Consider the following 15,750-nt stretch of genomic DNA (forward strand, 5'->3'; position numbering starts at 1 on the left):
ATCAACTGAAGTGAGTAAACTATTCAGCTTGTTAAAATCAGCATGATATAAATTAAACCAGTGATTATGTTACCACTAATATTATATGATGTAGGAAACTTCCGGGTAAAGGATAAATGGCAACCCCAGTACCTGGGGTTAGTATATCTATGCTGAAACAGAACCTACAGAACACAGAATAGAAAAAAAAATGGAAACGGCCCCAAGACGCCCCTCCCCCAGTGCAAGGTCAACTGATGCTGGAACATGACCCTTCCTACTGATAAATGGGCACGTATGGACGGTATGACTACAGACAGTGCAGGCCCGTAGGGAAGGGGGGTTCTGAAGAGCCCCCCTCTTCAGTAAAAGGTCCACAGCTTTAGTAGAAAGGTCCATAATTTTAGTATAAAAGTCCAAAATTTTATCATTTTAGTGACTGAAAGTCTGAAATATCACCAAATTTAGCTTTTTTGGTACGTATTTTCAAAAAATTTCCCGGGGAGGACCATACTCTCAGATACTTCTTTACCACTCCGTGATGTAAACTGTACAAAAGGTCCACCTTTTTGTCTAAAGAACCTACCCAGGTAAAAGTCTGGCTACGGCCCTGCAGTGATATAGCCTCGAACCCGGGTCAGTTCGACTAACAGTGATACACAATCCCTATAAGTAGGCGTGGCTCGAAAGAAGCTGGGCTGCTGCAGGACCTTCTAATCATTCTACCTCGTATTTCTGAATTCACATATCAGGTCCAATCCGACAGAGGTAGCTAGCAATAGAATTCGCAGCAGGAGGGAACTTTCGCGACAAAACCGCAAAAGTTTCCCCCTTTACGGTAGTCCCTTCATACCGGCATACTCTTGCATACTGGACTGGCTATTATTTGGAGTGATTGATCGGTGGTATAGACTATGTTGGTTGGCTGCTTCTAGACCTCAGTAGGGCATGACAGACACCCTTGATGACAGAAAACAGCGGCATTTTGGCGGGCGCGACTAATTAGTTCTGTTCTAGACGAGCCGCCTTGAACTCAGTTTTGCTGACAGTGCGTGACAGCTAGCATTAGTGTGACAGTGGAGATGTTGACGCCGTATCTTGACCGGTGAAAACAGCAGTAATGGAATACAATCGCTCACTGGAGTATTTAACCCTACAAAGACACTACAAAATGTTTGAGGATCTCAGTGATTGCTCGCGTGTTGTAGAGAGATGTCACACGTGTGGTTTAGTGGATAAATACACACTGGAAAATATAGCGTCCACCTTAAGTACAATTGATAAAAATAGGTAAGCTCATACAATATCTAGGATAGCCCCTGGCTATCCCACCCAAAGCGAAGACCATGCCCGGACTCAGTGTTGGGCCTGGTCAGTATAGCTAACTATATACCACTTTAGCGTGGGCGTTCAAAGGCGCCGCTCGGTGTTTAACTCGCATATTGCTCAGGCAATATCATGGGAAAGCGATTTGCCAATGACTTTGATGCCCAGCCAGTTCAAAGAAATGATACGCTTTGACTCGTTATATTGAGCGACATAGAGCTTTGCATTATGGGACTCGATTTTGTAGTGGTTGCTAAACTGAGTATATACTCTAAGATGGACTAGTTGGTTGTTAGTAAAGGATAATGAAGGCACAAAATAACTGTTCAGTTGGGCGATCATGGATGCATATAGGGGAATTTGTGAATTGCACATATTTATGGCGTCACGAAAAGTTACGACACTGGACGTATAAAATTTGGCAATCAGTAGACAAAATGTGAAAAAAGCAGCTCTATCAGGTACTCTTATATATTAAAGAAGGTTTAGAATTGGTTGCTAATGTTTTTAAAAGCTTTCTAGCAAGATATTTAGAGAGAAAATTCGCTAAGAGGGCGGTTTTGCTTGTACCCATGCCTGATACAGACATTGACATGACAGCCTTACTGTTAAAGCTTCGGAGCTCAAACTCCCGACACAACATTGCTGTAAACTGGCTAACAACAAGACGTGTTCAATTACAAAATCGGGCTGCTTGTTCAGTAGAAACCTCGACTTCAAAATTGAACACGTCTTGTTGTTAGCCAGTTCACAGCAATGTTGTGTCGGGAGTTTGAGCTCCGAAGCTTTAACAGTAAGGCTGTCATGTCAGGCATGGGTACAAGCAAAATCGCCCTCTTAGCGAATTTTCTCTCTAAATATCTTGCTAGAAAGCTTTTAAAAACATTAGCAACTAATTCTAAACCTTTGTTAATACACAAGAATACCTCATAGGGCTGCTTTTTCACATTTTGTCCAGTCAACCCATAAATTTATACGTCCAGTTTTGGTCGGTTTTATTTATGTTCCGTATACTTCGAGTATGCGCAAATCACAAATTCCCTTATTTCTACCCACTGCATATCAGCCTTTGAACAGACCAAAGAACGAAAAAACTACTACTGCTATGCTGAAATAGGTTAGTAACTTACAGTCCTAAGTACTTAACTTAATATAACAACTTACTTACTGTCCCAATAGCGAAGTTAGTTGGCCTAACTTAGTACAAAAATGAGAAACAATATAAACTCAATCCCACAATCGCAAGTTTTCTAACATAGTGTGTGGAAGCACAGTAACATATTAATGATGTTTTAATGTAAGGACAACGTTTTGATGGCTATTAGCCCACGCTTTTAAAACCACGATCGATTTTCAGATGCTACTGTATAAAACAAATGGGATGAGTTCTCGTTAGTTCTTTCACTTATTAGGTGAGTGCGCCCCAAGTGATATATATCACTCATACCATGGCTGCTTGGGATTTTGCTGACATACAGCCCTCGGGCCTGTGGCCCTCGAGCTTTGGGTGTATATATCAGCAAACTCCTTCACAGCCGTGGTATAACTATTAAATATACTTGCTGTGGGATACATAATATTATCACTGTAAACAACTTGGCACTGCCCTATATAACTTCCGGCTGCTAATTAGACATTGGGCTGTTTCCAACTAGATTTGAATGTTTTGATTTTACATTCAATTTGTCTAGAACTGACTTAGTATTTAGAATACTATTACGTAATGTACTATAGTTAGAACACGTGTATATGGTGTGCGTTTATTGTGCTTGTAATCTAGCGTATGTCACGTGCTTTAATTCTATCAGTCGTCAACGTGGTGATCCCGACGTGTCGCTCCTATCTCTAGAACCTGGCCTATCTAGTCTCACAGACATTGGTGCTGTGACCAGGATTTCGCCCGAGAACACATTAACACCAGCCAAAGAAGTCGTTGTACCGTGGCAAATCGTTGATAACGGTACCCGTTAAGGCAAGCCACGAACCCATTTGATACCGTCGTTGTTTTTGTGTTAATAGCGGATCACGCTGGATAGATGGAGCAATTGTCTCGCCATCAAGCCTCTCGCAAAGGACTAAAGTCCCACGTGACGCGACTCTACAACAAGATCGATGACCTTGTTGACAAGGAAGTGGACGAGTACTCTATCGCACTACTCACTAAAGCCATGGAACAACTCCAGGACAAGTGTGACAAGTTAAATAAAATTGATGAACAGATTATTACTCTAATTGATGAGCCTCAAGGGCTGGAAGACTACATTATGGAATCTGAGGACCTTAAGGATGATATTGCAGACAAGTTAACAAGAGTTCAAACCTTCATAGATATACAGAAACAGCCAAAGAACACCAGTCCACCAACAAACCAACCACAAGTGAGTCAGTCTGTAGATAGTACAAGTCCACCACAGTCAGTCACCACAGTATCACGCAGTAGTGAAGCACAAATAAGTGCAAACTTACCATCTGATACCAGCCCACCACAGTTGGATGGTGTAGCAGGGGCAAATAATATTGCAGTGTCATCAAATTCAGTAACTACAACATTGTTAACACCTCCTGTTCAGGTTCAGCAAACCAGTAATGTGGTATCCTCTCTATCACTGCCAGAAACCCTTGTTATTAGCAATGTTGCACCACCACCTTTGATACCACTTGCCCCCACCACATCCATCACAAGTTTTGCCAATCATCAAAGTTCAGTGTTGCTGTCAGTACCTGATGCTAGAAGCTTGTACACGACATCAGTGGATCACTTTACACATCATAGTCTGTTTCCCACTCCAGCAGCTGGATATCACGCCAGCACCCAACAGTTTGCCACTAGCCGTCTACCAAAGCTGTCCTTGCCTACTTTCTCAGGTGACCCCTTAACTTGGCAGACATTCTGGGATTCGTTCTATGCTGCAATTGATGCCAATCCCAACCTCAGTGGGATACAGAAGTTCAATTATCTTAAGGCACAATTGCAGGGTAATGCTGCCAGAGCAATTGGTGGATTGCCTCTTACAGATCGGAACTATGTACATGCTATAACACTTGTATATGGTGTGCGTTTATTGTGCTTGTAATCTAGCGTATGTCACGTGCTTTAATTCTATCAGTCGTCAACGTGGTGATCCCGACGTGTCGCTCCTATCTCTAGAACCTGGCCTATCTAGTCTCACAGACACAATTGCTTTAAACGAGTGAACCTTCGAATTTCAGCACATTTGTTTGCACTAAATTAAGTTACTCTAAAGGGGATGCATTCAGGTAATTAAGGTCTTACCATAGTGTTAGTGAAACAATAGTTGGGTGTCACCTAATAAATTTATATTACGATGTCTGTCTTACTTGAACTATTTAAGGCCATTCACCGACTGCTTGTATATGGATGGATGTAGGGATCTCCACGAACCGGAAAAGGTAAGCCTACTCATTGGTTTCATGGATATCTGTGTCATTACACATCCTGGCTTGTACGTTATTGGCCTCACAAACAACCTTGTTTCAGTAAGTTGTCTTGTATTACAGTACCATCTGTAATCACGTAATAAAGCATTAAATTGTGAAAAAATGCTACTGAAATGTCTAAGGTAGGAAGTTGGTCATGCATCATCAAATATCAAGAAAAGTGTAATCCCAACACTACAGTATCAATACCTAGTAGCTATTTTAATGCATAAATTAAACATTCATACATTCTCGTCTTACAGTTATGTTATGGAACATGACCATGCAGTCAGTCTCCTTTGATCAAAGGTTGACCTAAAATAATGTCTTTACTCTTCATACGTAACAACAAAGCTATCATATTGGTTTCCGTTTTATTGAGGTAATTTTTGTTTTAATCGCATTGTGTTGTTTCTCTTACAATATAAATCTAGCAATTAATGCCCTTATAAATCTGTCTTGTTTGTGGTAAACATTTTACCACATTTATCAGTATGGGCCTACCGTATAGTGGAAAATTTTTGAGGGATGAAACTTTTGTGAAACTGCAAAATACGATTTTCACGTTTTTAAATTCACGAAAGTCTAGAAAGCGAGTAATAGCTGTGTGTATAAACTCAAACATTTTACGATTATATTTTCATGAAGCTATCATCACACACAAAATTTGCAAAAGTTTCATCCCTTGAAAATTCCGGCTATACAGTATTGTTATTGGTAATTAATATTGCAGTTTATTTAGATATTTGCACTAACTTTCTATTCAAAGTGAATGTATTTTATTAATAACTAGTAGTATTTGTTGTATCATGAGGCCTTTGGGGTCCTGCTTTATACTGATATACCTATAAAATTATTTTATCCACATGCATGCACACATGTACGTAACTGTTATGTTAGTGGAGACTTCTTACTTTGTATTGCTACTAAACTATCCCATACTTCCTACCTCTGTGTTACTCTACAATAAAACTCAGATTGTAAATATGAAAGAAACTTTCATTCAGGGAAAGTGCATTATCTATTAAGGAGAGTAGCTGACATTTAGGGATGAGTCTATTTTGCTTTTTTTCTCACCTATTTTTCTTTCCAGCAATTCTTTTTTTACCTACCTATTTTGCTCAATATTTTGCTTGTCAACAATCTATTTTGCTCCATAGTTGGTGTACAATGTAATAATAATAATTACATGTAATAATCAATAAGCACTGTTTACATACACTATGGTGTTTAGATATTAGTGATTGTATCTTAGCATGATTGATGCCTCCATATAATCCTTTAGTGAATTTCCTTGTAGGTCACCAAATCCTGAATTCAATAGTGAGAACACCCTTTCTGCAGCAGCCGAGGAGGGCTGTATGGTCAAGACCTTCTTTACAGCATTTGACCATAAAGGCAAATCAGTTGCATTGAGCTTCCACCATTCCAGAGCAGCAAGTTCATCACTAATACCATCCGCCTTAGCTACATAAGAAGGAAGTTCAGCCTTCAAATTTTCAAGCTCGTCATCCTTAAAGAAGGGAACAACCTGCAATGCATTTCAATAATGCTCTTCAATAATGCTCTCTTCCTGCCAGCTGGTGGATTTTTGGCAATTTTTCTCTTACGAGAGAAGTCAGATGCACTTGGTGCCTTTAGCACACTAAGCAAGGACACTCCACTAGACGTTGGCGTCGTTGAGTTGCTGGCACTTCCGGTAGAACGAGTCCTCGAAGTTGTACTAGTCGAAGTTGTTGTAACATCTGACTCGCGAGACGATTCACGGTCATCATCATTACTAACAATGCTAAGACTGTCATCTACTTCACTAACATCGCTTTCAGCACTTGAACTGTAGTCAATGCGTTCTATCACATCCATTGTAGACACTATTTCACACGTGATTATTCGCTAACATGTATTGTGGGTTCGCCTTCGGGTCAAAGTTCAGCTAGAGCCATACTCATTTAACGTACGAGTGTTAAACGTAGCTATGGTAAGTTGTTACTTGTGTTAGTTATGCAGTTACATTCACACTGTCTGAAACAGATCTGAGATTAACAAATTTTGCTTATTTTGCGCCTATTTTGCTCGATTTTGCTCCTATTTTGCTCCTATTTTGCCAGCATTTTGCTTGTTGCTCTTGTATTCCTATTATTCCAATAATTTTGCTGGCGAAATCGACGCATCCCTACTGACATTCTAGCTGTCACATTGCAGACAAGCAGCTCGGAAGTTGACATTCAGGGCTTGTTTCCTGCTCACAACAACTTTCTGGTATTCTCTTTAGTCACTGGCATCTGGTATTATAGCTACTGAGACATTCACAATGCTATATATAGTACTTATGTACTCTGCAGATTGCCTTAGCTCAGTTGTGTGCATTTCTATTGTTTAACGTATTGTATACAGTAGTTAACATGCATGTGCTGTGATATTACACTGTTTACCCCATGGCATGTGTAGATACACTAAGGTAGTTGGTGTGAAATAACATCCTATCCATATTAACCAAGCTTGTTATCAACTCATATTATTAAACTAGGGTTACTCTTGTTCATACAGTGATTGGCATGTTGAACAAAAATTCTGAATTGGACTCAAGTGAAAATCAACCAATGATAGGCAACCAAACTTTTTCAAATTCTTACGAAGTATCTGATTTGCTGTTTTTCATGTGGTATCACCAGCAAAAGGGATTGTACCTGACAACTGTCTTGCAATCTTACCATCTAACATGAGCTTGGGATCATGTGCACTAGGGCTAGGAGATAGCTTAGATGAAAAATTATCGTGATACCTAAATGATTTATCATAAATATAGTAAATAAACCATAGTCAGATGAAAAACTTGTGGAAATGTGTCAAACTAGTTGGGGAAATACTGACTTAACAAATACTACAAGTCAACACATACTTACAAAACAGTCCTGTGATATTACATCATAACCAAGAGTGGTTGTTTATTATTTTGATCGTACAGCCCTAACATGTACTAAATAGAACAAGTACAAAAATGCGTAAAACTCTTCATACAGTAATTTAGGCACAGTAGCAACTCTTTATATAGTATAGCTACTGAGTGACAAATGTGCTGAAATAAGTTGTATATTGCAAAATATAGTATAGCTACTGTGTGTTCACCAGTATTTGGTTTTGGTACTTAGGTAATACATCAGTGGAGTGAAATGGGTGGGAGTCAGTAAGAAGCATGGTGTGTATATTGTAGCTGTGGCTGAGTGTCCAACAAAAACAAATTCTTCTGAGTTGAGTATCCCAAAATAAAATTAATTTCACACTGCATCCTAGCCTGCTCATCTTGTTGTACCATCTAAAATAATTAAATCCAGTGTAGCATGGCTCTATCAATTTACACTGTGAGACATGTACAGGTAACACCCATGGGGCAGTCTTGTGAGAGGACTATGTATGTTTACTTGTTAAGATCAATAATCTTTTATTTTGGTCATGTGTTGGTGTGGTCATTAACTATGATAAACATGTTTTGTACCTCAATTGTTGTGGTAGTAGTCAATAACGAAGTTTTAGAGTTTGCAAGTAGTTTGGTGATACTATAATAATACTGTACATCACATGACTATAAATGGCATCAGTACTTCCTTGGAATTCTATTCAAATATCAAGAAGACATGTGATTGTCATGTTTACTGTTTAATGATCACATACAATGTGTACATAACCTTGCTACCTTCAGTTAACCATACACAAAGTGAAATGTTGTGGTAGAGTATAGATGCAGCTGCAGGCACTTCATGATAAACAGTAAACTCAATGTAAGGACCGTGTATATAAAGTTGTCTGTCCATCTGCATATCATTTGAACTTGCTATGTGTATCTAAAAGTGAAGTTGCTTTTAAAAGAAGCTTCAAACTCCCATTGTTTGTCATTTACAGTGTATTGAATGCAAGGGTGTAAAGCAAGCATTCTTCCATTAAAATTACGCATGCCTTTATAAACAAATTTTATAATAAAGCCCTTCCAAGTTATGGATCACATGGTTAAAAAGGTAAAGTGCGTGGCTTGTAAACATAAGTTGTCGGTTAAAATCTCTGGTGGTATTTTTTAATATTTTTAAATATACTTTTTTGGGCACTTTTGAAGGAAAGCGTACAGCATGTATTAGGTAGGGCAAACATGGGCAGGTACTGGCTCTATAACTGCTCTTGACAGCTACCTCTTCTTAATCAATTAGATCATGTCAAGTATGTCCCAAACATAACTATAAGGTGTACTTTATGACCTCATTATTAAGACCACCTCAATATTAAAGGTCCCATAGGAGGTGGCCTTGATACTGAGGTTTCACTGTACAGTGTATTAGCTAATGTGATGTATCTTGTCAGTGATTTTAATGAGTCAATATCTTTTTTTTGTTAGGGTCCTAATGAATGCTATAATTAAACACGTTCCTGCCAATGGTTACCCCTCCTTCATAAAGTATTGCTCAGTGTTACAGACTGAAGCCGACTACAAAGACTATATACACAGAATGGTTGTGTTTTATGCTATACATCAAAATGATGACTATATCAGGACACAAGTGAATGTTGAACTGTTAAGTCAGGCTCTTCAAAAACAAGGCCAGCTTAACTCTAGTGAAATGTTATTGTTATCTGTTGAAGTTGGTGATAAGTACACTAGTGGAATAAGTAGGGAAGAGTATTTTATTAAGTTGATGAAATCAAAGTGCCCACAATTTCACATTGAAACAGAAAGTGTTCATAGGGTCATAAATATGAATAACCTGTGAATTTGAGTTCATAGGCAAACCATGGGTAAATGAGTTAGTAGTGTACTCTATGCAAGTCAGCTAAGAACACTACGTATACAGTACATTAATTTTGACTGTAGAATTTCTGTAGCATAGTAGGGATATTCACTTCTTATTGTTTTACGGTATTTGGAAGTTACATACTACTCCCATCCAGCTTGTTTCAGTATTTTTTATTACAGCAGTACTACATTGTCCCTTCTCTAGTTTAAAAATTCTTTTACATAAACCTAATAATAGTCTAGCGAGCTGATATAAATGGATAACATAATTTTAAAGAGTACCCAAGTACCAATTTTAATGAGTATCCAATTAGCTCCAGTATTTCGTTCAGCCCAAGTAATACTAAATATACATTGTATGGTGGGTTTTTTGGAATTTTTTTAGATAGAAATTTTTAAGTGTAAAAATTTTTATTTGTTCACAATCTTGCTTGTTACTAATACTCAAACAATGCCAATTTGATTGAGCTACAAACTTTGAGGAGGGAAGTTTCCATGCAAAGCTACCAATCCATGAAAATTATAATAACAATATTCCCCTTAGTGCTGCCACGATATAGAACAACTCTATATTGTACATCAGTCACTATATGAACATATACGTATCATGATATAGAACTAACTGTAACAATTGCAAGACCAACCTAAATGCCAAATATCATCTGTTTGGCCTTTACCACATCATTATACTCAGCTGCTGTCATGCAACCATTGATATAACTGATTAGCTATAATATCATTTCATACTACCACCTTGTTATATCGATACTATTGTTGTATTATTGATTTATCATGGTAGCACTAATTCCCTTCGAAACCTACTACAGCTGAATGATTATTGTATATGGTCTTCCTATAATAACAAGAGTGTGGAAATTTTAACAATACTAATAACAACTATCATTTTTTAAAACAAGTTACTCTATGTGAGTCAGCTTACAGTATTTGATAGCTATAAATGTGACCGGATTTCATATAACCCGGCTTTCACACACACAAAATCAAACTTACGTTTTCGCCAGAAATGGATTGCTGGTCTAATACACTATTGTATTCCACTCTGAATTTCCTTCAGGACTGGCAAGTCTGGTTTCTGCAGTAGCTTTCTTCCAACCCTGTCAAAGCCATGAGTGGAAGATTGGCACCATTAAATGGCCATGGCTTTGTTGTAATGGTGTGTAGTGAGCTGGGACTTCGCAGAGATGGTGTTCTCGATCAATTTGGAGTGATTTAAGGGTCATGGAGGGCCCAAACTTGGCCTCTGGATTCCATTCAACATATTCCAAATTAAATAAGAAATCATAATTTAGAGGTAAAGTGCTGGAAGGAATTTTACACTTGTGTAGGAAGCATGGTTCCTACATATGTAGAGCTTTATGGAGAATTGTTGCAGAATTTTGTAGAAAATATTCTCACACTGTTGAATTTTGTAGAAAGATTCCTACACATGGCACAAAGTGTAAAACATCTTATTGCAGTTTAGGAATAATTCCTACAAGTGTAGGAATCTTTCTTACTAAATTCAACAGAGCGGGAATATTTCCTAAAAAATTTCTTAATGTTGCCCTACACGTGTAGGAACCATGCTTCCTACACAAGGGTAAATTTTGGTACATCACAGAAAATTTGCTCTGTTTTGAGAAAAAAACTTGCCACACCTTAAGGTTTTGACTTCTTATTTAGTTTGGAACATGTTATTTGTCTTCTGGCTCCATTTTGTACCCTATATTAAGTGCACCCACCACCCCCACCCACTGCCCCTATTACTACCACCTGGGATATTGTTACCCACTCAAAAAAGTTGCCAAAACAGTGCATAGTTTGGGTATCAGAATCTTATACACCCACACAGTCATAGCTAGTAAATAGATGAATAATAGGTGCAAATTTTGTCTGCACAGTTGTAGACACTGGGAAGTTACTACACAATGATTACTTAAAATCGGCATATCTCCTAATGAAGCTTTGTGCATCAAAGCTGAGTTTTGTCAAATACAGTCACAAATACACTTTAATAGTTTTTGTATACAACACATAGTTACAGCAAACTGTCCAGTTTCATGGGTTTGAAATTAAAATATTATTCAAACCATATTTTATACATATCAAGCTTACATAGACAAAATCATTTATTACTGGTACTAATCACAAATGTAAATGTTCCAGTCTTCTTGCCCAGATAACCAGTGGCCTTCAATACTCAAGACATGTCTCCGGATGGTAAATGTCACTTCTTACTTTTACAGTGAACCCTCAGGGATGTCACATTTTGAAACATACCATGCTATAAATAATCAAACAATAAAGTTATAAATTAGGAACATATATCAATGCAGCCCACATGGCTAATTACTCTAACAGAACACATATACCGTATGTTACTATACATTATACAAATTACCCCCAAGAATCTTACACACGTGCATGCACATGCATAGCACACATGTATGTATACATACAAAGCAAAAAAAAGTCCAAGGTCTCAACAGCTATGTGCATGTGCAACATAGCTCCAGTATTACTGTCCGACTAATCAGTACATTAATATTGTTTACATGTACTGGAACATGGTCAATCTCTGGATGGTCTAGATCTCATGAAAAGATTCCACAGAACCTGATGCTCAGTGACAACTCCATAAAGCAGATAAAAAATTGACAGTTTGGGCGTTTGCTTCCCGTTTAATACCAGGTATCATAATTGATGTTACAACTTCATACCAGGCCACCACGCAGGTCCCATTATAATGCTGGGTAGACTGGAGTAATGTGAGTAAAGTTTCTTACTCAAGGAAGTAACAACAACCTGGAGATCAAACTGGTACCTTTTAATTACTAAACTGATACTCTAGCTACTTGGCTATGCTACCTTATGCACACACACACACACACACACACACACACACACACACACACACACACACACACACACACCCACGCACGCACGCACGCACACACTCACCCACGCACACACTCACCCACGCACGCACGCACGCACACACACACACACACACACACAAACTAATACATCCTCTGAAGCTTCTTTTGAAAATGTTACCAAAGTTTCACAGCTTTCTTACAAATGTCATGTCAACAATCAATGAACATAATTGATAGTTATTAGGGTGTATACGTAGAAACTCCCACACTTTGTTATACTGTAGCTCCAGTACAAGCTAACCAAAAATATGTAAATGGCAGCTTTCACAAGGAGTGACAACACTCAAACAACTGGTTAAACTTGTTAGTATCCATGGTAACAAAGCTTTGGTGGGGTAAAGCAGCATCCGATCCAAATGTTATGAAACCGAATGAAGCTTCATGGCTTTTGAACTATGGTATTAGTCTCAACCCTAACACACACACACACACATAATTATGACTTTAAAGGACCATAACTTAACGTAGAAATAAACTATTACTTTAAAAAATTTGACCTCTTATACAATGCAATGATATAATTGTGTCAAAATTTTAAGTCAATAGCATACAAAGTAATCAAGTTACAAGCAGTTAATGTCAAAGAATCGAATGTGTGTAAAAGCCTGGTTTTGCCAAATCCAGTCACAGATACCCGGCATATGCACACACACACTCACACGGGGACATGCACATGCGCACACATACACACGCACACGCATTCATACACACACACGCACATACACACACCTTCACACACACACACACACACAAACACATGCACATACACACACTCACGCACACACACACACGCAATGTCAAGACGGGTTATGGTACCATGTGAACCAGATACAGTATGATCAGTTTAATAGCAACAGATGTTATTGAGCATGGGTTTCCTACTGTACGGTGTGTGGTCTCTACCAGGGCCGCCCACAGGGGGGGGGGGGGGGCAACTGGGGCATTTTGCCCCGGGCCCCAGCCTGAAAGGGGCCCCAGGAGGCCCCATGAAGGGCCCCTTGAATACCTGTTTAAAAGATCGATATACTCTAATAGAGCAGTCAGATCTAAATACTCTAATAGAGCAGTCACAGTATTTTTCAGAGGAGCAGTATAGCAAGCTTATAGATAAGGAGATATGGTTGGTGATGGGTAGTTATTGTCATTGCCAGCAGGTTGTGACCTTTTTTTTTTTTTTTTTTTTTTTTTTGGTCTTCACCTTACAACTTGGGTCAAGGGCCCCACTTTAACTCTTTGCCCTGGGCCCCTTAATTTCTCTGGGTGGCCCTGGTCTCTACTACACTATCCAGACAATTAGGCACCACAAGAATTTTATACATGCTCCCATAATGATATGTAGAGCAGTTTATTCTTACAGTGCACCAGCTACTATTTTCAGAAGACACGGGTAACAATATTCTGATTAACAGCAGCACTTGTATATGCATTCATATGGCTTCTCATAACTTTGATGCTTTGTAGAATAGGCAACACAGAGACAGTACTTTCTGATGTAGTTCGATTGATTGTTGTAACTGGAAATGAACCTTTCCTACTTGTGTCCGTGATTAGTGATGTGTTGTACTGCAGTGCTTGCCATATCTGGGAATTGTGCACTGTCCACTTTATGGAATGGAGAGGTGTTCACTATTGAGGGAGCATTAATACACACGGGTATTGGAAGTTCATTTGGGACTTGATTAATTGTCCATTATAAAGAGGCTGTCCACCATTCAGGGGTGTCTGTTAAGAGGGGTTCCACTGTATAGTGAAGATGGTGAAGTCAGGAAGACTGAAATGCAAACAATTCAAGCAAGCACAACCACAGAACCAGCAATGAAACATTTAAATCTGGTCGTGATTATGTTCCAGCTGAAGTTATTCCCACGAATGGGAGCTTACCTTCAACCTCTGCAATTTTTTGTTGATTCAAATAACCCAAAGGCGATGTCAATCTTTAACTCTCGAGTCAGCCCATAGAAAAACAGTTAGCTAATTACTAATTACTTAAGTGACCACGTGATGACATGCCGGAGCAATAGCCTGTGAGAGTTGTGTCCGGCTGCCGGAACAATAGCAACTACCTATTCCAAAAAGGTTTGATCTTGTTTACTTGACCTAATAACACATCCCATATGTGACCGTCTCTGCAAAAACCCGACTTGTTCGCACAATTAAAAAAATCTTTTTTATTCACTCAGCAATATCAGCAGTGTCCAAGGAATGGACCACCAAAGTTTCAGCCTTCTGTGGTGTGTAGTTTTGGAATTATAGCGCTAGACAGTAGAAAGAGCAAGATAATCGATTTGTACAGTGACTATACTTGTTGCATCCCGTACGCGTATTTTGTCCCATACGCGTATTTTGTCCCATACGCGTATGGGACAACCCATACGCGTATGGGATATCCCGTACGCGTATGGGCATTTTCCCTGTCCCATACGCGTATGGGCATCCCGTACGCGTATAGGGCCCAGTACGCGTACGGGACGATATAATTTAATTCTGAGGCGCTTAGCGTTGCTTGCATAGATTCAACTGGGTTTACAAATACGTAGCTTTTGCAGTTCAGTTTCATTAAATATACCTTAAATATACCTTTGTTTTGGCTGTACTACCTACTGGCATTTTCTATGTAGAAATTACATAGCTAGCACACTGCTGTCGCGCTTATTTGTAGCTAGCTAGCTAGCTATTTGTTTGCCTCATAGTACTTCGCGCACGTTTCTTCTCCATGCTATAAGCTGCTATGTGCTGCATGTATCATATATCTGGCCTTCACCATTCAAATCATGTGGAGCATGCATATGTTGATTAAATCGGATGAACTTCTTGAGTAGTCTAGCAACCTTTTGGGCTAGCTAGTCACGAGTCCCTTGAACAAATCAGGCATCATTCTGCCTGTCCAGTAAAATATTTACTTATTTATTTATTTGCAATGTACAAACTCAATTTGAGTATTAATTCTATAATCTATAATTAATAATTGTTCTTAATGGAGTAGCGATGGGCATGTCAGTCTGCCTGTCCAGTATAATAGATAAATAGCAAATTATTTATATAGCACACCATAAATATCTAGCTATTCTATTATGTGACTGGACATATACCAGTGGTCAAATGCATGCTGGGTAGAAATTAATGTGAATTATTGTGTAAGCAGAACTATGGTAAGTTAGTATAAATAGCTACATGCACTTCGTGCATATATAGCACAACATGCAGTACCGGGTAAATCATTAAAATCGATTGAAAGCTGCAATTCCATGAATCAATATAATTATTATTAGCTATAACAAGCCAGGTCATAAA

The 15,750-nt window shown here is 38.7% G+C and overlaps 1 protein-coding gene across 5 annotated transcripts; it reads left to right on the forward strand.

Moving 5' to 3' along the window:
• Positions 1-808: 808 nt before the first annotated feature.
• LOC136260069 (mucin-17-like) lies at positions 809-9,434 on the forward strand. 5 transcript variants are annotated; one of them, XM_066053709.1, is made up of 3 exons: positions 809-1,269; positions 3,114-3,683; positions 9,125-9,434. In XM_066053709.1, exons 2-3 carry the CDS (start codon positions 3,342-3,344, stop codon positions 9,146-9,148), a joined length of 366 nt encoding a protein of 121 aa, XP_065909781.1. In that variant the 5' UTR covers positions 809-1,269; positions 3,114-3,341; the 3' UTR covers positions 9,149-9,434. The 5 variants fall into 5 exon arrangements, 4 of the variants coding, with proteins under 4 accessions (XP_065909781.1, XP_065909766.1, XP_065909758.1 ...); XR_010703417.1 differs by lacking the exon at positions 3,114-3,683; XM_066053694.1 differs by lacking the exon at positions 9,125-9,434 and having other exon boundaries at positions 3,086-4,757.
• The last annotated feature ends 6,316 nt before the right edge of the window (positions 9,435-15,750 follow it).

This window comes from Dysidea avara, chromosome 1 (genome assembly GCF_963678975.1).
Source record: "Dysidea avara chromosome 1, odDysAvar1.4, whole genome shotgun sequence".
Lineage (NCBI taxonomy): Eukaryota > Metazoa > Porifera > Demospongiae > Dictyoceratida > Dysideidae > Dysidea > Dysidea avara.

Bases quoted from the DNA above. Each gene is read 5' to 3' on its own strand.
- LOC136260069 (XM_066053694.1), top strand. From the start codon at position 3,342: ATGGAGCAATTGTCTCGCCATCAAGCCTCTCGCAAAGGACTAAAGTCC.